This window comes from Rhinopithecus bieti, unplaced genomic scaffold, assembly GCF_001698545.2.
Source record: "Rhinopithecus bieti isolate Rb0 unplaced genomic scaffold, ASM169854v2 scaffold_15676, whole genome shotgun sequence".
Lineage (NCBI taxonomy): Eukaryota > Metazoa > Chordata > Mammalia > Primates > Cercopithecidae > Rhinopithecus > Rhinopithecus bieti.
In genome coordinates, this window is record NW_016809194.1 from 1,404,446 (window position 1) to 1,425,400 (window position 20,955).

The following is a 20,955-nucleotide window of genomic DNA, read 5'->3' on the forward strand; positions in this document are numbered from 1 at the left end:
GGAGGTTACAATGAGCCAAGATCATGCCATTGTACTCCAGCCTGGGCAACAAGAGCGAAACTCCATCTCAAAAAAAAAAAAAATGCATAATAATCATGAGTAATGAAACACTCTTATTCTGACTGCATTGTTTTTCTCCTTTCTTCCAGTTTCGCTCTGCTCAAGCTGGAAGCACCTGAGGTGGGCCCCACACGTCCCTCTGCTGTCTACATCGCCCTGTTCTCTCTTCCCTACCACCACCCAGGAGCTGCTGTTTTACCACTTGCCAGGATTGAAATTCGGGGTTCTTACTGGTTAGAGAGCTTGGAGAAACTTAAAACTGGTTCTTGCTTTTGAAAATGTTCTTGTGGGCTCTCCTGGGGTTCCCTGCTGGACTGGACCCCTCTCTCCTGAAGTTCCCTTCACCCATTCAAGCACTGCATCTCTATCCCAGGAGTCTCTTGCAACCCCTTGCTCAGCCTCTGGGCATCTGGAGGCCGCCCGCAGCCTCTTCAGTGGAGGTCTTTTCCCTGTTGACACTTACACAATATTGACTCAAGACAGCCAGCCCCAGAGCTCTCCTCCCTTGGGATACATAGCTCAGCAACGCCTCTCACCATGGAAATCCCCTCACCAAACCTTCACCAAGTTACAGTCCTATCCATGTTTTATAAAGTGGGTGAAAGCATCCATGGATCCTGAGACAGATGTTCTTACATTCCCATTGTATAGTCTGTGCACAGCCAGGGGAAGAGGGCCCTGCCCTAGACTCACTTTCGCCTTCTGATTTCTATGCTTTGCCGTGTCAGAACTCGTGCAGGAAGAGCCCCTCTGTGATACCCAGTGACGTTAAACTCTACGTCACAGGTTAATCTGAGTGAGAAAATGTTGGAGAAAAGAAAGCCTAAGTGCCCAGAATGTCCAAGGCAGGAGCTGGGAGAGTGTAGGAAGGTCTAGATCTAGGAGGGAGGTGATAATGGGGACAGGGCTGCTCTGTCATACAGTCACTCTGCCTCCTTCTCAGCTTTCCCCAGGGCTCTTCCCCTGAGAGCTGCTGGGCTCAGATAGGCCTAGTCCCTGAGGCATCATGCTAATGTCTGTCCTTTGAGCTCCAGTTCTGGCCAAGGGTGAGAACCTGGAGGTGGTTAGCCCTGTCCCCTTGGAAGGTGGCTCTGTGGATATGGTTAATGGCTGGGTTTCCTCCCCAATACAAACATCCCTCACCCAGGGAGGCCTCTCCTCCTGGGGACCTCTGAGCCAGGGCTGAGCATCACCCCCACAGGGCATCCCTCCTCTCCCTCCTTCTCTCAGTGTAGGATTCAGACTCTTCCGAATAATGTTGAGTGATTATTTAAAGATCAACACCGTCCTGGCCGGGCACGGTGGCTCAAGCCTGTAATCCCAGCACTTTGGGATGCCAAAGCGGGAGGATCACTTAAGGTCAAGAGTTTGAGACCAGCCTGGCCAACGTGGTGAAACCCCATCTCTACTAAAAACACAAAATAGCCGGGCACAGTGGTGTGTGCCTGTAGTCCCAGCTACTTGGGAGGCTGAGGCAGGAGAACCACTTGAACCCGGGAGGCCGAGGCTGCAGTGGCACTCCACCCTGGGTGACAGAGTAAGACTGCGTCTCACAAAAAAAAAAAAAAAAAAAAAAAAAAAAAAAAAAAATCAGCACTGTCCTGGGTTAGATTGATTGGTTAAATGAATAAACAAATAAAAGAATGTAAAGAGACCCCCAAAAATTAGCCTACCCTGGATTCCTGGATGTCTCGAGAGGACCCTGCCTCCCCTCCCCCAACAGCACAGCAGCCTGAACTTGCTCCTCTGGCTGTCCAGTCGCCATCTTTGGCCTGATAGAAGTCAGGATATTGGAGTAGGGGAAGGAAGTGTGCAGCCCAGGCACTGGGAAAAAATAGGACCAGGAAACGGTGGGGAAGGGGCTGGGAAAGATGTATGTTAAGAGCAGGGTCAGTCATGCAGGCAACAAGGATGCATCCACTGGGCACAGATCCAAATCCTCCAGTGGAGCAGGAGAAAACCAGCCGAGCGCCCTGCCCCACTCAGCATCACCTCCCAGACACGTGCCCAGCATTCTGCTGCTGCCCTGGGCACAGGGTTCCAGAAGCACCACAGAGGGAAGGAGACACAGCTGGGGTAGACGTAACCTTACAGGTCTGTCCTCAGGTTCTCAGGCTGGGGCCTCGGAAACCAAGGCAGCTGCAGAGCTTTACCCTCAAGAAGCAAACCCCTGGAGAGACTTCCACTCTAGAGCCATGGGGTCACACCTGGGGGCCAGCAGGAGCCTGTCTGTCCTCAGCCTTCCTGTCTGGCTTTCATGGGTCTTCCTCTCTCTTCTCTGGCAGGGACTGATGCCCTTGGCCATGACGCACCCCCACCTGCTGTCTGCTCAGGCGTAGCCTGCGTGACTGAGCCACCACTGCTCCAGCTGTTTCACGTAAGTGTAAGGCACGGGCCACTCCCTTTTCCCCTGGGAGAGGGTGTCTGGGCCACCAGTGGGGAAGGAGCTTGAGAAAGTCCTGGTCACAGAGGGAAGGCCCTTAGGATTCTTTAGTGGGCAGCAGGTTTGTCCTCTGGCTACCCCCATTCCCTGACTTGGCCACCACTGAGTCATTCTGCCCCAGACCTGCTGAGACCTGGGTGGGAACATACGGACCTCTTTCTCCTGTCCTCAGGACACCTCAGGAGGCAGCTGGTGTGTTAGAAACTCCACAGCACTGGCCCGTGGGCCCTGACGCAGACAGTTGTTATCCTATGACTTTAGACAAATGACTTAATGGTCTCACTTCTCCTCCAGCATTGCTGGGGCTTTTGTAAGATTCAAGAATGTGTATTCGCTATCTTTTGCTGCATCACAAACGACCACAAACTCAACAGCTTAAAACAATACACAGTGATTCTGTTTCTGTGGGTCAGAGGTCCAGACGTGGCTGGTTGACCCTCTGCCTCAAGGTCTCAGCTGGGGTTGTCAATTCATCCCCAAGGTCAACTGGAGAAGGATCCACTTCCACTCTCATGTATGTGGCTGTTCAGTTCCTTTTGGGGGGCTGGATTGAGGGCCTCAGTCCCCAGCCAGGAATTGGCCAGAGGCCACCCTAGGTTTCTTCACACATGGGCTTCCCCAACATGGCAACTTTCAGTATCAAAACCATCAGAGTCAATGGCTAGCAAGAGAATAGTGTGAATCTTACATAATCTATTCACAGAGGTGACATCCCGTCACCCATTCTGTTAGTTAGAAGCAAGTCACAGGCCACACCCATACTTGGGGTGGGGGAGTACACAAGGGCATAACTGCCAGGAGGCAGTGACCACTTGGGCCATCTCAGAGCCCGCCCGCCATAAGAGAGCATAAATGGAGCACTTTGTAAACTGTAAGCTGCTGTTTGGGTGTAAGAAGTTACTGCCAGCATTTGCATCTAATTGCAAAGAGACAATGAGCCCTCCTGAAATCATAGAGAGCCACTGAATGTGGGAATTTAAATGCTAAACTGTACCATTAGTACAGAAGTTAGCCGGGTGTGGTAGCACGCGCCTTTGGTCCCAGCTACTTGGGAGGCTGAGGTGGGAAGATCGCTTGGGCCCTGGAGGTTGAAGCAGCAGTGAGCCGAGATCACAGCATTACATTCCAGCCTGGGCGACAGAGCAAGACCCTGTCTCAAAAAAAAAATTTTTTTTTTTCCATTAGTACTGAGCCTTCAGGGAAACTGTTGAGAGCTGATTAGTTCATCTCACACCCTTTACATGTCCCTTCCTGGCTGATGATTTTAAGGCCAGACCTAAACAGCCACAACAGGTCTAGGCCTTCCTTCTCCCCACAAACATGGTGGTTTGTGGGGTCTTTTCTAGTTTACAAAGAGCTCTCACGCTCATCCCCCTCGTTCCTCACAGTCACACTTGAGAACTCAGAGGAAGAGAGGCGATCCTTGATTACAATTCCTTACGGTCCTACTGGCGAGGGAGACAGAGGAATGTGAAAACTGAGTGTTTTGTTCATCTTTGCTTTAGAAGTGAAAAAGAAGGTCATTTTCCAATATGGGGTAGCTGCTCAGTGGCACAGGTGATCCTCGAACCTGGGCCTTGAGAACCCCAGCTCTGCCCACACTGCCATGCCCTCAGTGTCCAGTCCATTGCTGTGCGCAACCTGTGTGGTCCCGAAAGAGGGGTGTCCCAGGACAGGGGCAGGGAAGAGGGAGGGCACTGTTCTTATACGGCTTCTCCATAATTCCCTGTCTCCTAAAACAGGCTGGGCACATCCTGGAACACTAGTCCAAGCCTGTCTGTGGGGTGGATCACTGCTGCTTCCCCAGCTTCAGGTCACTCCTAGACCTCTGTCCATAAGCAGCCCTCAGCGATTAATATGCAGGGAAGTGTTGGGGGGATGAAGTGGTGCTGTAGTGAAAGTGCCTACGCCTTCCCCAAGCTGAGATTCATCTGGCCCCACCTCCAGATGCCCCAAGAAACCTCTGAAGCATGGCCCACCATGCACCTGGGCAAAATCAAAGTGGTCTCAAACAGGGACGCTCAAGTCTGCCGATGGGATTGAGCTGAGAGATACAGCTTGCTGCCCCCTGGTGGTCTGTCAGAGTCATAACTGCCAGGGCTGTGACAAGCTAAACAGTGAGCTTTTATTAAGTCTGACACCATGTGTCAGACATGGTGCATAAGGCTGCAGGGGATAGGAGACCATGTAAGACACAACCCCTGATCCCAGAGGACTTATAATATAGTGGAGGAGTCAACATGTTCCCACATGAAAAGTTGACTCTTATCCCACCAAGTGGGATTTGAAGAGCGAACCATGAAGGGCATTGCAGTAAGAGCCCAGAAGTGAGACAGCATCAGGGCTGGGGCACTCAGGGGAGGCTTCTCAGAACCTTGAAGGAAGGGCAGGATTTAAACAGACAGAAAAAGAAAGACCACACACTCCCCTGTCGAAAGCCCCCTCAGGAACCCCACGGCCTCCAGGAGAGTTCATCCAGATTCCTTGCCCAGGTTGCTGCCTCTCCAGACACATGCCTGCCCTGGCCTGTCCCAGCCTTGCCAGATCCCTCGCAGTTCCTGGAACTGTTCTCGTCACACCCCTGGACTGTTCATTTCCCTCCCCACCTTGTCTACCTAAAAGGCTGTCACTCACCTTTTAGGATTCAGCTCAATACAACACCTGCAGTGGAGCATCTCCCCCCGAGTCATTAGCTGCCCCACTCTGTGTTCCACAGTTCTGGTCTGCGATTCTGTGGCTACGAGTCTCACACTGTGTCGTAAGGGTTGCCCCGTGTATTTTCATCACTAGGCAATAAGCTGCTTAAGAACTGTAGGACTGTGGCTCACACTTGTAATCCCAGCATTTTGGGAGGCCAAGGCGGGTGGATCACCCAACTTGGTGGGTGGCCAGGAATTCGAGACCAGCCTGGCCAACATGGTGAAATGCTGTTTCTACTGAAAATAGAAAAATTAGCCCAGTGTGGGGTTGCACATCTGTAATCCCAGCTACTCGGGAGGCTGAGGCACGAGAATCACTTGAACCCGGTAGGTAGAGGTTGCAGTGAGCCGAGACTGTGCCATTGCACTCCACACTGGGGGACAGAGTGAGACTCCATCTCCAAAAAAAGGAACAGAGGGACTGCATGATGGGGCAGCAGATCACGTAGGCGGAAGAAAGGGAGGTGAGGAGGGAAAGATAAATAGGGTGAGCATGCAGGAACTTGGGGGGTGGCTATGCCTTTGAAGCTGTCTCTAAAAGTTTATGGGCAGATAAATGTATCCTGCAGGCAAGGTGGTGCATGAGAGTCACAGAAACGCCCAGGGGTGTGAAGAAAGGCTTAACAGCTGGTGGCAGGAAGGGTACTCAGAGACAAAACTGGGAAGGTTCATTAGGAAACCATTGTGCCACTGCAGCTTGAGAGGTGACGAGTCTTCACTGGAGTGGGCGACAGAAGACTGGGGAAGCCAGAGAAGAATTTGAGGAGTTTCAATTCTGGGCAGCTGGGGGAACATCCCATGGCCTTGTCAAACTCTAATGTGCAACTTATTCAGTTGAGACCTTGTGAAAATGCAAACTCTCATTAGTCCTGTGGAGGGCCTGACATGCCATCTTTCTAGTGGCGCTCCCAGGTTATGCCCACGCTGCTAGTCCACAGAGCAGGAGTGGATTTGGAGCCGCGCTGCTGGGCAGGTGCAGCTCTCTAGGATGACAGTGGTGGGCAGGTGGTATATTTGGGTGAAGAGATAAAGGTACCCCTTTTACCCGGTGAACACACCAGGGTGCACAGCTTTGTGAGCAGAGTGCGGTTGGGTTCTAGCCCCACTTACCCTTTGAGTAATAAACAACTTGCAAAGCCCTTTGGGGCAGCTATGGTGGAGTCACCAACAGAGACAGACAGGTCAGAGGCGGGGAGTCCATTTGGAGAGCAGGGTGATGACTTTAACCTGTCATAATTGAGTTTGAGATGACCACTGGGACATCCACTGAAATGTCCATCTGCTAGCAGTTGGAGACCCAGACTTGGGGTCTGTGGGCTCACTGATGATATGCCACACAGTGAAGAAAGCAAAATGAGGGTTGGCTGGGAATCATCTAACCCTTCTGGCCTTTTTCAGCAGGTAACTCTCTTATTCCAACATCTCTGTCCTTTCTGTTGTCTTGCAGGTCACCGTTCCCTTTACTGAACGTAAGTGATCTAGCCATTTTTCCATCTCCAAGATGCCAAGTCCCTAGTCCCCACTCTCCTGCCCCCTTGGTCCCAGTGCACCTGGGAGGCTCAGAAATCCTCATTTACTGACCTAAAAGGATAATCTGCCTGAAGCCAGGACAGCCTCATGCCCAGAGCTTGCCTCTGTCCTGTTCATTCAGCCTCAGAAGCCAGGACCAGTCTCCCCAGTCTGGCCACAGCCTTCCAGGGCCCAGGATGCCACACACCACTCCCTCTGGGCTTGCCTTGCCCTTGCTTTTCAGGAGGGTTTGAAGAACAGAGATACCGCTAAAAGAAGTGCGGGTTTGAGCCAGAGAAAAGCCACCTGATGTTTTTGAGAGTTGGCCCTTTCCCCGCCAGCCTGGGACAAAGGCTCAGGGACCAATGGGGTGTGTGCCAGGATGGCGGGGATCAAGAGCACAGCCTTGGGGATGAACGGGCTGGGTGGAATCACAGCCAAATTATTCTCAGCCCCCGTTTAGCATGCGTGCAGTAGGGATAGCTAATAACTGCCCCGAAGGGTTATCGCGAGGATGTGATAAGATGCGTGGGGGTGCTTAGTGTGATGCCACACAGGGAGGAGCCCCGCAATCAGCAGCAGCTGTTCCTCTGTGTCTGGAGCCACGCAGAAGCCGGGGCTAAGAAGGATATGAGGGGAGAGGAAAGGCGAGAAGAGCACCAAAGGGGAAAGATCGTGAGAACTTTTTGAAATTGGATAGAAGCAAGGGGCAGAATTAGCACTCAGCTTTCTCTTTTCCCTCCCGCAGCTGTTATCTGCCCTGTGCCAAACACCTCCAACTTCCCCCACTTAGGCTGGCCCGGTCTGGAGCCAGAGCCAGTCCTCAGCCTTCAGGAAGCCCCTGGGGCCTGGCCCTCCCTGCACCTGCTGCTCTCAGGCCCGCTGCCCCAGCCTCGGGGCAGTTCCAGAAAGACTCCCCCCGGCCCAGCCCAGGGCTGCAGCCACAGCTGGTCCTCAGCCCTCCGCACATCTTTGCAGAGTTTGATGGGGCGCCGGGCGGATGACAGCGGGAACGGTTGTGATCACTGGCGGAATCCTAGCTACGGTGATCCTCCTCTGCATCATTGCTGTCCTGTGCTACTGCAGGCTCCAGGTCAGTCCCCGGGACCCGTAGCTAGAGGCTGCCAGGCCACCAGCAAACCTTTTTCATTATGGGGGCAGAAACTGGAGGCTGACTTCAGGGCCCACAGAGCCCAAAGCCATGGAATGTGGCAGGCGTAAGTCAAGGAGGCTGGGAGTTGGGGCTGGTCAAAAGGAAGCTAAGCACCCCCCAGCCTGCCCGCTCAGAGCACACAGAAAGTGTGCTGGGGAGATACGGGGTCATTGGGCTGTGTGTCCTGCACCTCTGAGATTTCAGGGGTGTGGGAAGAGTACCATTCTGGGGAGGCTGTGAAAGCTGCCGCTAGCAGCCCCAGCCGTGTCCTCAATACGTGTGTGTCCCTGCCCAACTCAACCACAGCCCGGAGTTACTGCGAGGAGCGGTGGGAGGGGAAAGGGAAAGCAGCACTGGCCTTGCAAAGCTGGGAATAGAAACTTGTGGAGCAGGCCCCTGGGGTTCAGTGCTTGGCACTAGGTTCTCCAAGGAGCAGGGGCAGGGGCACCTGTGCACACTCAAAAATGCGTGGGGTCGGGGAAGCATTCATCCTCTCAGGCATCCCTCTCCCCTTCCGCACAGTATTACTGCTGCAAGAAGAGCGGAACCGAGGATGCAGACGAGGAGGAGGAGCGGGAGCACGACCTTCCCACACATCCCAGAGGCCCCAGCTGCAATGCCTGCAGCTCCCAAGCCCTGGACGGCAGAGGCAACCTGGCACCTCTCACCAGCGAGCCCTGCAGCCAGCCCTGCGGGGTGGCCGCGAGCCACTGCACTACCTGCTCCCCATACAGCTCCCCCTTTTACATACGGACGGCTGACATGGTGCCCAATGGGGGTGGAGGCGAGAGGCTCTCCTTTGCTCCCACATACTACAAAGAGGGGGGACCCTCATCCCTCAAATTGGCAGCACCCCAGAGTTATCCGGTGACCTGGCCAGGCTCTGGGCGTGAGGCCTTCACCAATCCAAGGGCTATTAGTACAGACGTGTAAACCCTTCCACCCCTGACCTCCACACACACCCACACTGCTGCCCTGGCGGGGGCCATGGGGGCGATGGATGACCCTCCAGCAGCCCCACAGGGGCTGTCTCTGTTTCTTTGGCTTTTCTTGCTCCACAGTGGAGGGTTTACTAGGATTTAAGCTTTTGAGTGCGTTGAGAACCAGGACAGGGCCTGGCTCCTACTCTGTGGCCCAGAGGTGGGGGACTGCTAGGTCAAGTCTGCAGCTTCGCCAGTTTCTTGGTTGGGACACTCCTCTGGCAGCCCTAGCACCACGACAACCCCTCGCAGTGTGCCCCAGTCCCCTGAATTTGCTGCACTGCAAAAAGGAGCACCGGGGAAAGCTCAGCAAAGGCTCTGGAGCCCTCCAGGGTCCACGGGAGATGAAGCATCCCTGCCTAGGAGAAGCGGACAGAGGGCAAGGGGAGAAGTGAGAGCTGCAATTCCAACATTGGAGAAGCGAGGGGCGGGGGGGTCAACGGCACTGCTTCAGGAGGAGCTTGCTGAGATGAATTCAACAGCTAGTTCACAACCAAGTTTTGTACGTTGGTTACCATAGCTACTGCTGTCACTGTAGCTGCTCCCGTAGGGACGTTGATTCCTGAACGTATCACATCTCACCTGCCCCCTTCCTCGTGGAACACGTCAAGTTGACTTTAAAGCCTAAGGTTGCCTGTGGGGACTGCACCAGAAAGTGACTGTCTAACCTTGTGTTCCCCGAAATCCTTTCTCTGCCTTAGGAACCAGCGCCCCCTGCTGGAGAAGCTTTTTCACTTTTGTTAGCCGACTTCTAGTAGCTTAGCAAAGAGACCAGCTGACTGTCTCTCGGCCCAGCCCACCACGCCGAGCAGCTTGCGTGGATGCAGTCCTGTGAGGGTGTGTGCATGCCCGTTCCCAGGTGTACACACACACACTAGTCACCACGGGTAGGCACCAGGGGCTTTGTACCTTCAGGAGCTGCAGGAAGGAAAGGTCTCCCATGTACCATCGAGAAGGAAAAGTCTGATACCCAAACAGCTTGAACGAAAGCTGGTTAACGTGGCCAATCCCCATGGCAGCCAGCGGGCTAATGAACAGGAAGAGCACGGAGTCTCCGTGGAGCGATGCTGTAGCGGCTGAAACCACGTGGACTCCGCCAGAGCCCGCAGTCTACGTGAGCGTCCACCCGTGACGCCGCTGAGCAGGATCTTCAACCCACCAGAGCGACAGCCCAGTCCTGAGGATGGGAGGGACGTGACTTAGGGATTCCACGCTCGCCGCCCTCCCTTGGCCGCCCTACTGCCCAGTCTCCTGGCAATGAGCCTTTTATTGTGTCTCACACCAGCCTCATTTCCAACTCCGACTTCCCACTTAGAATGTGGCAGTGGCTTTATGCTTTGTGAGTATCTTGATGAGTTTTCCAGTGGCCTCTGCGGAAGCTGGCCCCCTTCTAAGGGCATAGCTAACCCCCCTCCCACTCCTGAGTCACTGAATTCAAGGAGGGTGGGGTAGGGAAAGGGCTAGCCCCCCTGCTGAAATCTTGATTCTGCATTTGACAAAGGTCAGGGTGCCGCTGAGGGAGCAGGGAGCGGGCAGGGAAGAGGAGGGGAATGCACATCTTTTGCGCCACTATTAAGGCACCTGTCACCTCACATCTCAATCTAGAATCAAAGTGCCCTGGGTTGAGAAACAGACCTGGGCTCTGGTCACACTTTGGTCACTCATTAGCTCTAGGACTAGTCACTAATCTCTGAGATTCCATTTATTCCAGGGAAACGAGGCTTGCCCAGATAGACTAAGAACCCTTTAGTGCTCCAAAAAGTGAGAATTTCCGAAAAAGATCTGCCGGCCCAGACCACTCCCTCTTGCCCTAATCCTGGCAGGGCCTGGATGTATTTACCCAACTCTCTGATCTTGTGTGCAGGGATGCTTGCTGATGGATGAAAGACCACCATAAAACAAGATTAGCAGCAAAACAATTTTAATTGTCAGTGAAAAGCAAGCATGTTTGTCAGACTCTCCTATGGAGTCACTTCAAATGGTAACTTCTCTTGTACCAGGAAGCAGCTGTAGGTGGGGTAGTGGGATCTGTCTCCTGGCGCAGAGGGGCAGCTTTCGGCAGCAGTTTCAGCACGCGCGTCCCACAGCCAGCCCTAACTGGGCCAAGTGCAAGCTCCTGACGAGCTACTGGGCCTGGCAGCGTTCCCCACTTCCTAGTGCCTTGCTCCCCTGGAATTCCACAGCCAATCAACCACAGCAGCCACGTCCTCCTCGCCAGAAATGACATCATTCCTACATCCTGCCTTTGTAAAAATCAAGACCCAATTAACCATCACCCACTTCTTGCCCCTGATCAATGGGGTCCCTGAGTGCAAGCGTCCTGTGCAATCCCCTCCCTCCTACCGCTTTCCTAGCTAAGCCCTGCCAGCCCCACAAATCACAATCTGGGTTTGGGGCATTGGAGAGACGGTGGGCCCAGCTCTTCCCCACATAGCCCACGCTGCTCAGGGCACGGTCTCCAACCAGGCTGGAGATTGCCTGCCTGCCCACTGCAGCTGCAGGGCCCCACCCTGTGGAAAAGGGAGCTCCCCCACTCAACTGCACTGTCCTTTTCTGCTGTCTGGTTTGTGCTAAGGGACACTATTTGTACTCTTTTCAAACGGTGCCCTAAATTGGAAGAGAAGGAGGGGCCAGGAACATAGCCCTCTCCGCAGTCTTTCTCCACCTCCACTTCACCACTCCTGCTATAGACTTCTTGTCTTGCATCTTTGATAACTTGGAGTCGCAACCGAGTGAATGTCGGAATAAATGAGAGATTCGAAGTAGAAATCCCACAGGGTCCTTCGTTCTTCACCGGGGGAAGTGAAGGGAGCAGTTGGTGTGGATTTAAGGGTGAAGCCTCCTCGTCAATACCCAGAGCGTCTGTGTTCAACGCTCTCCCTGCTCCCACGCTAGCAAACCTCCACCTTGTTGCCTGGCGTGCCCCTATTGCCTCGGTCAGAGTTCAATTGGCGGAGATTTGCTGCTTGTTGGGAAAGTGGCTGAAAGGACCTGCTGAGGATAGTGAGTTTCCCTGGGGGGCAACCCAGGCCTCAGCCCCTGCTCCTGCCCTTCCCCTCTTCCCAACCCACCACACACCTTCCAGGCTGGTGGTCTTCCCGCCTGTGTAGCTCGGGGTAAAATCACTTCTCTGAAGCCTCAGGAGATCATGTCATATGGCCAGCCCTTTGTTACAGGGGCAGCAAGGGAAGTGGGGAATTGGGACCAGATCCCCAGTGCAGTCCAGCAGAGACTACAAAAGCGGAGAGGGATGGAGGGGGACTGGAGAACTGGAAACTAGCTTTGTGTGTGGAAGGGAGAATTCGGGGATGAAGTGAGAATGTGTGTGTGTGTGTGTGTGTGTGTGTGTGTGTGCACGCGCGCGCGCATGTGCACATGGCTGTGTACGAGAGAGCTGCTCTCTCCCCACCTCAGGGCCTCAGGGCGAGCCCTGACTGCAGCTTGGGGGTGCAGCAGGCAGCCTTCCCCAGCAGTCCAGCACCCAGGCCTCCAGCCCCGCAGCAGCCTTCCCTAGCACCAGTGGGAGCACAGCTTCCTTCACCCTCAGCCCAGGGAGCAGTTGGCCACAGCTCTGTCACCACAGCTGTCCTATGGGAACAGAAATCGGACCCTGAGGCACACTCATCATTGCACCCATCCCAACCTCCAGCCATCTCCTTTGCTGCCGCAGGGCAGCCAGCTCCCACCTGGCCTCCAGCCTCTCACCTGGCACATCTGCTTGGCCTCATACTTGCTGGTGGGTCACAGCCCTGACCCAGCTCTTCTCCCTGGTGGCCCTCAATTGCCCTCAGCCTCAGCTCCAGCTGGGGAGGAGGGTGGAGGAGCAGCTTGAGTCAGACTGAGGAATGCAAGGGAGGTGCTGGCCGTCCTTGTCACTATTCTTTGGAAAATGCCTCCGTCAGTGCCTGAAGTTCAAGGAGTGTGGGCTGTTTTCTTTCTGAGCTATGAGCAAATCGAGCTGGGGGACTCCGGGGCGTGCTGCGCTATCCCAGGAGTCTCGGCCTTGGGTGGTTTGGTGGTCTTGCCCTGGAAATAATCAGTGGTCCCCGAGCAGCACTTGGAAACTTGAACGTAGAAAGCTGGGTGAGAAGTTTTCATCTTCTGCACTGTTCAGGCCCAAAAAAGTGCGAGGCAGAGGCCCTCATCAAAGTGGCACATTGCCCTCATACCCGGGGACTTTCCAACCAACAGCTCTGGCACCCCAGATTCCAGCGGCCCCATGATGGCATTATCCAGCCCACATCCCCAAAACCTGTCCCTGGCACTCTGCCCCTGAGGCTTCTGGGGGGACTTGAAGGAGAAGCTTCTTTCACCATAAAAACATCTCACCCAGTTTTCTACGCTCAAGTTTACAAGTGCTATTCAGGGTCTATTGATTATTTATAGGAGAAGATTGCCAAACTACCTAAGGCTGAGACTCCTGGGATAGGGCAGCATGCCCCAGAATGCCCCAGCTTGATTTGCTCAGAACTCAGAAAGAAAATGGCCCACACTCCTTGAACCCCAGGCACTGACAGAGGCATTTCCTAAAGAAGAGTGACAAGGACAGCCAGCACCTCCCCTGCGCTCCTCAGTCTGACTCAAGCTACTCCTCCGCCCTCCTCCCCAGCTGGCCCCCTCTCCACCAGCTCCCCCTCCCAACGGCCATCCTTCCTTCGTTGCCCATCAGCTCACTGGGTGGAGAACCACGTAGTGCACAACCTCTCAGAACACAACACTTGCACCTTCACAGCGTGCCTCAGGAGGAGTTGCACATGGCTCCATCCTCCAGCCCAGCACACAGCACCCCTCACCGCAGCTGGCTCGTGCTGAGGATGGCAGGAGGAGGTGAAGGAGGAGCTCCTGGGTCACAAAGCCGTTATCTCTTTTCTCCTGTGACCTAACACCCCAGCAGACACAGCAGTCTAGTGGCGGCAGTTAGAAGGTGGGATATGGAAGCAGACTTCAGCTGGAATCCTGGCTCTACCACTTACTGTGTGACTTTAGGCAACTTTGGGGACCTCTTTGTGTCTCAGTTTTCTCACTTGTAAAGTTGGGGTCATAATGCCCACTGTATTCCATTAAAATTAAGTGAGCTGGCTGGGTGTGGTGGCTCACTTCTGTAATCCCAGCACTTTGGGAGGCAGAGGCGGGCAGATCGCCTGAGCTCAGAAGTTTGAGACCACCCTGGGCAACATGGTCAAATCCTGTCTCTACTAAAATACAAAAAATTAGCCAGACGAAGTGGAGGCAGCTGTAGTCCCTGCTACTTGGGAAGCTAAGGCACTGAGAATCACTTGAGTTCCAGAGGCGGAGGTTGCAGTGAGCCGAGATTGCACCACTGCACTCCAGCTTGGGCTACATAGTGAGACACCATCTCAAAAAATAAAAAAATTAGGTGAGCTGACACCTCACTTAATTTTAATGGATACAGGGGGCATTCTGGTCCCAATGTGATTCTTCACATTAATGATAATGGCACATGTGGTAGCCACTATCATTAGCAGTACAGCCAAGTCCAAACTCTACCACTCACAACATGACAGCCAATAAGTTGAGAGAAGGTGTTGGGGTAAGGAAGGTGACTTTATTTCTGGAAGCTTCCAACTGAGAAGATGGAGGACCAATGTCCTAAAGAACCTTTTCTTTTTTTTCTTTTTTCTTTTCTTTTCTTTTCTTTTTTTTTTTTTTTTTTTTTTTTTTTTTTTTTTTTTTTTTTTTTTTTGAGTTGGAGTCTCGTTCTGTTGCCCAGGCTGAAGTGGCACAACCTTCAGCTCACTGCAACCTCCACCTCCTGGGTTCAAGCAATTCTCCTGCCTAGGCCTCCCAAGTAGCTGGGATCATAGGTGCCCACCACCACACCCAGCTAATTTTTGTATTTTTAGTAGAGACGGGGTTTCACCGTACTGGCCAGGCTGGTCTCTTGGCCAGGCTGGTCTTGAACTCCTGACCTCGTGATCCTCCTGCCTCAGTCTCCGAAAGAGCCCTGAGGGATGCCTTGTTAGTGGAGAGCGGCCTCCAGCACATCCTGCATGTCTTAGGACAGGACACGCCATGCCTTCCTGCTCTGGAACAGGGACTTGGCTCCCTTTGAGCCTCTCTGGGGGCTTTCAACAGGCAAAGGGCCTGTTATCCTCCAACTGCTGAACAATTTTCTCCCCACAAAGTCAAGGGCAGAAGGCTAGAGTGAAAAACAGTTTCAGCTGGCACAGGTTCATTCACATTGTATGAATTTATTTTATTTTTTTGTTGTTTATTTTTTTGAGATGGAATCTCACTCTGTCACCCAGACTGGAGTGCAGTAGCACGATCTCGGCTCACAGCAACCTCTGCCTCCCAGGTTCAAGCAATTCTCCTGCCTCAGCCTCCTGACGAGCTGGGATTACAGGTGCGCACCACCACACCCAGCCAATTTTGTATTTTAGTAGAGACAATTTTGTATTTTAGTATTTTTAGTTTCACCATGTTGGCCAGGCTGGTCTAGAACTCCTGACTTCATGATCTGCCCTCCTTGGCCTCTCAAAGTGCTGGGATTACAGGCGTGAGCCACTGTGCCTGGCCCATGAATTTTTTAAAAATATTTTTGTTGGCCAGAAGTGGTGGCTCACACCTGCCCAGCACTTTGGGAGGCCAAGGCAGGTGGATCAGCTGAAGTCAGGAGTCCAAGACCAGCCTGACCAACATGGTGAAACCCCGTCTCTACTAAAAATACAAAAATTAGCTGAGTGTGATAGTGCATGACTGTAATCCCAGCTACTTGGGAGGCTGAGACAGGAGAATTGCTTGAACCCGGGAGGCGGAGGTTGCAGTGAGCCGAGATGGTGTCATTACACTCCAGTCTGGGCAATGAGAAAAACTCTATCAAAAAATATATGTATCTGTTTTCATTGCAGTAAAAACAAATATATACTATATAATATAAAATTTGTGATTTTAACCTTTTTAAATTTAGTATACAATTCAGTGGTATTAATAAATATTCACAGTGCTGGTCCAGTGTGGTGGTTCATGCTTGTAATGCCAGCACTTTGGGAGGCCAAGATGGGAGGATCACTTGAGCCCAGGAGCTCTAGACCAGCCTGGGCAAAATAGCAAGACCCTGTCTCTATGAAAAATAGGAAAAAGTAGCCAGGTGTAGTGGCACATGCCTGTGGTACCAGCTCCTTGAAAGGCTGAGGTGGGAGGATCACTCGAGCCCAGGAGTTTGAGGCTGCAGTGAGCTGTGACTGTACCACTACAGTCCAGACTGGGTGCCAGAGGGAGACTCTGTCTCTCAAAAATAAAAATAAAAGGCCGGGTGTGTTGGCTCATGCCTGTAATCTCAGTACTTTGGGAGGCAGAGGTGGGCTGATCACGAGGTCAGTAGGTAGAGACCAACCTAACCAATATGGTGAAACCCTGTCTCTACTAAAAATACAAAAATTAGCTGCGTGTGGTGGCGTGCGCCTGTAATCCCAGCCACCCGGGAGGCTGAGGCAGAAGAATCACTTGAAGCCAGGAGGCAGAGGTTTCAGTGAGCCGAGATTGCACCACTGTACTCCAGCCTGGGCGACAGAGTGAGACTCCATCTCAAAATAAATAAATTTAATTAATTAATATTCACAGTATTGTGCAACCATTACCATTATGTTTCCAAAGATTTTTCTTTTTCTTCTTTGTCTTATTTGAGACAGCATATAGGGTCTGGCTTTGTCACTAAGGCTGGAGTGCAGCGGTGCAATCTCAGCTCATTGTAACCTCTGCCTCCCAGGCTCAAGTGATCCTCCCACCTCAGCCTCCCAAGTAGCTGGGACTATAGGCACGCACCACTACTCCTGGCTAATTTTTGTATTTTTTTGTATAGTTGGGGTTTTACCATATTGCCCAGGGTGGTCTCGAACTTCTGAGCTCAAACAATCTCCCTGCCTTGGCCTCCTAAAGTCCTGGGATTACAAGCATGAGCCACTGAAACTGGCCTCCAAAGATTTTTCATCACTCTTAGCAGAAACTCTGGAACCATTCATGTTTGATTTATTTTTTAACAGATATGTTCGATTTTTATATGTAAGCAAGGCTTGGAGGTAGGTTCATCCTGTTGGAAGGATGGGGCTCAGTAAATCTGTAGGTAGGCAGGATGATGAGGGGTCATCACTCTTGTTCCCCCAGGATGAAATCTCCCAAGCAAACACTGACTTCAAGGAACTCCAAATATAAAGGGATTGGAATGCAGCTTCACAGCCTGTCCTGGGGGACATGCTGGGGAGGCTTGCGTAAGCAGTAGATTTTAGACAGTGGAGACTTGAGCGAAGCAGGGCTTGAGGAGACTGAAGTGGAGAGAAGGCAGTGAGACACCTTGGGGCGGGAGGGCGCAGGGCTCGGGCGGAGACAGTGGTGAGGTGGGCGGCTCAGCCTCATGCAGCCTGGCCTGGCCTGGCCTCCTTCCTCCCAGGCTGTGAGCACACTGAGGTCCTGGGCTGTGCCAGCCAAGGAGACAGATGGCAGAAGCCTCGGGGCAGACCACTCACAGGTCCCCGGGCAGAAGCTGTCCACTGGGGTAGACCCCACAGCCTTCTCCTCTCCAGACCTTGCTGCACTGGGCCATCTCATGGTCCCAGAATGTCCCAGCAAGTGGAGCCCTGACCACAGGGAGTAGGGGTGAGGGAACAAACCAGGCACACACTCCTGGCATCGCCAGACCTCCGCTCCGAACCCCACCCAAAGGGATCCATTTAAATGATCCTGAGATCTAGGAACCTGCTGGGATTCAATAGAAATGTGAGCATATCAGGTATTCAAAAAGGGTCTGTGCCCCTCCCCCAAACAGTTCAAAACCAACAACTTTAGAAAGTTTCTCCATCTACCTGGAATGAGTTTCAGTTACAATTCTGACCCCATGCACCCTTCTCCACCCACCCAAATCCTACCTGTCCTTCAAATCTTGTCCAGGATTCTATGATTCATTCCCCTGAGGCTCCTGGAAGCCATCACTCCCTTTTCTGGATAAGCAAAACATCCTCTCTCCACCTCACTGCGTGTGGCTGGATTGCTGGTATCTGGCGCGCCCTTTATTTTCCCTTGCAGACGGATTGTTCTTCCAGGCTGCATTCCCCACTGCACTGGCCCCAACACCCAGCACAGGGCCTTGCACACGCTTTGCAGCCAGCCAAAGCTGACTAAAGGAACCAGATGCACTCCTGTCTTTCATAGGCTGGAGGGTTTTTTTCTTTCAAAGTCTTTTATTGTGGTAAAATGCACATATAAAGCTTATCACCTCCACCATTAAGTGGGCAGCAGTTCAGTGGTATCAAGCACGTTCATAATGTGCCACCGTCACCACCAACCACTGCCATGACTCTTCATCTTGCAAAATTGAAACTCTGTACCCATAAAACAAAAGCTCCCCATTCCCTCGACCACCAGCCCCAGGCAACCACCACTCTAACTTTCTGCCTTTATAATTTTGCCATCCTCTAAGTACCTCACATAAGTGGAACCATACAGTATTTGTCTTTTTGTGAATGGCTTGTTTCACTCAGCATAATGTCCTCATCTCATGTGGCAGGTCAGAATTTCCTTCCTTTTAAGACTGAATAATATGCCACTGTATTATGCTATATTTTACTTATCCATTCATCTGTGGATGGATAAATGGGTTGTTTCCACGTTTTAGTTACTGTGAATAGCACTGCTATGAACATGGGTGTAAAAATACATCATTGAGAGCCAGGCACAGGGGCTCATGCCTGTAATCTCAGCACTTTGGGAGGCTGAGGCGGGCAGATCACCTGAAGTCAGGAGTTCAAGACCAGTCTGGCCAACATGGTAAAACCCCATCTCTACTAAAAATACAAAAACTAGCCGGGCGTGGTGGTGGGCACCTGTAATCCCAGCTGCTCAGGAGGCTGAAGCAGGAGAATCATTTGAACCCAGGAGGCAGAGGTCGCAGTGAGCCGAGATCACACCATTGCACTCCAGCAATGAGTTTCCAAAAGGGAAACTCCATCTCAAAAAAAAAAAGAAAAAAGAAAAGAAATACATTGTTGAGACCATGCTTTCCATTCTTTTGGGAATTCTACTTCTGTCCCTGGAAGTAGAGTTGCTGGATCATGTGGTAATACTATTTGCAATTTTTTGAGGCACCACCATCCTGTTTGCCACAGCAGCTGCACCATTTTGCAATCCCACCAACAGTGTCCCAGAGTTCAATTCCTCCACATCCTGTTAGGTTACAAGGTTTAAGAGGATAAAATACTGGGGCTTCATTTACACCGAAGCACATGATGACCGTAGAGGTTTAGTAAGATTGCAGTTTGAACTCCTGGGGATAATGATTCCACAGTCCGACCATTTGCAACAAATGGGGTAATTCTGAGGACTTGGAGCAGGGGCGTCTGCTCGGAGCTGTACCTCAGAGCACTCGGAGACCTGCCAGGGCTTTCCTCATCAGCTTCATGATCTGGAGCACAAAGTATTGAACAACCAAAGGCACACTCCTTTGGTAGCATCTGAGTTTTCAGTTTCTTTCTCCCTGCTTCTCTGAGCTTCTTCCCTTCTGGGATTTACACAGCAATCAGGACCAACCTAACAAAATTAGCTGGTCATTTATAGATTCTTCCAGACTGGAGCTCCCCAAAGCCAGCTTACCCAATATGGTTCCATCACCCTTCTTGCTTCCGTGTCCAGCTGTGAAAGGTAGGATTCTAGAGCCATTGGCAGCAGTCTGGAGGTCAGGACTTGGACTTTTTCAGGTGCAGGTTTTTCAGGAGCTGCTGACTGACCTGGGTATCCAGGTCCAGAGAGGTATCCACGGACACTGCTGTCTCCCAAAGGCAGTGGCATGAAACCAAGAGCACTGCTGCAACGTAAAGCGCCCTGAGTGGCCGGGCAGGGCTGCAAGACGTAAGGCCATGGTTCTCTCCTGGAGTGGGCACACTGAGGACAGTCAGCCTCTTGGTACATCAGTAGCAACTGTAGCTCTGCCCCTTGCACAGGAGCATGGGGAACCAACACGCATCGTCCAGCCTGGGACCAGTGTCTAGAACCATTCCCAGCCTAGCCAGTGGAGACTCCAGGGCCAATCCCTCTTCTTCCAGCTGCGCATCAGGCCCTGCTCCTGAGCTGTGCCTGCCCAGCGGCTCTGCTCGCCCTGCCTCCTCTGCTACTGACTCCACAAAGCCCCTCGGGCCCAACTGGAAACCTGGAAATGGCCTTTCCCTGCTGCTGACATATCTGATAGTACTTGGACTGGCGGGGGCACAGGGCACAGTTTGAATCCTGGGACACCGGGAAGCTGCAGGCAGAGAAGGATTGAGCCAGGGAGGTCCATTGAGAGTACAACGGACCTCTGTATCGTGTAGGTGGGAGGTGCAAGGAAGCGCCAGAGTGAGGGCTTCCACCAGCCCCCGCCATGGCCCTTCCAGGCTGCCAGTCCTGCAGTTATGGGTGCCGTAGACAATATGCGCCTCCAAGGAGGGAGATGGGGAGATGTACCCTGTAAAACAAGAATGCTGAGAAAGCCTCAAATGGAGCCAAACAGCCATTTTCCACACCCCCAGATAGTTCAATGGTAGGTTCTTGTAAATACTATACTTCCCTGGCTCACTAAGATTTCCCCACAGTGGAAAGACCAGTGGCCTCGGGCCCTGGATCTAGGTTCTGGGCTCAGGTCTGCACTATAACCTATAGCCTTAGGCAGTCACTTAGCCCCTTGGTTTCCCCATCTGCAAAATGACCCTTTCAGTCATTCCATGTTAATATTTCATGCCCTCCCCCCTTTTTTCCTAGACTTTCTTGACTTACAGGCCTCTAGGCAAAGAAACTCAAAGCCAAAGTGTAAGAAACCTATTGGTAATCCAAGTCCAGTCAAATGAAGCTAGGACATTTCAATAAAGACAAAACAACTTGATTTTCAGAAATCCAACTCATCTGCAACTTTCAGGAGTCTACATGTTGCATGAAGTTAGGTAGAAAGGGGCCAGAAACGATCATTCTCTTGGTGAGCCCAGTGGTTTCCTCTACAATTGTGTCCACAACTTTGACCCCTGAGATCCATTACTCTAATGGTGAACCGACGGGCTCCTACTCTGAAATGTGCAGTAAGGCCAATCCGTGCCTGGATTTTGAAAAAATTGCCATTACAGAGGAGAGTTAACA

General features: G+C 52.3%; 1 protein-coding gene and 1 long non-coding RNA gene across 3 annotated transcripts; one reads left to right on the forward strand and one right to left on the reverse strand.

Moving 5' to 3' along the window:
* The first annotated feature begins 2,359 nt into the window (after nt 1-2,359).
* On the forward strand, nt 2,360-10,763 carry LOC108539906 (protein FAM163A). 2 transcript variants are annotated; one of them, XM_017888854.1, is made up of 4 exons: nt 2,360-2,437; nt 6,650-6,671; nt 7,460-7,804; nt 8,387-10,763. In XM_017888854.1, exons 3-4 carry the CDS (start codon nt 7,712-7,714, stop codon nt 8,795-8,797), a joined length of 504 nt encoding a protein of 167 aa, XP_017744343.1. In that variant the 5' UTR covers nt 2,360-2,437; nt 6,650-6,671; nt 7,460-7,711; the 3' UTR covers nt 8,798-10,763. The 2 variants fall into 2 exon arrangements, with proteins under 2 accessions (XP_017744343.1, XP_017744344.1); XM_017888855.1 differs by having other exon boundaries at nt 7,690-7,804.
* A 1,165-nt stretch (nt 10,764-11,928) lies between these two features.
* On the reverse strand, nt 11,929-13,790 carry LOC108539907 (uncharacterized). Its single transcript, XR_001888528.1, has 3 exons — nt 13,519-13,790; nt 12,550-12,950; nt 11,929-12,432 (listed from the first exon to the last, which is right to left on the reverse strand). It is a non-coding gene; the product is annotated as an uncharacterized LOC108539907 (long non-coding RNA).
* Nucleotides 13,791-20,955: the final 7,165 nt, after the last annotated feature.

Bases quoted from the DNA above. Each gene is read 5' to 3' on its own strand.
- LOC108539906 (XM_017888854.1), top strand. From the start codon at position 7,712: ATGACAGCGGGAACGGTTGTGATCACTGGCGGAATCCTAGCTACGGTG. The intron at 7,805-8,386 runs GTCAGTCCCCGG...CCTTCCGCACAG, and splicing joins TGTGCTACTGCAGGCTCCAG to TATTACTGCTGCAAGAAGAG.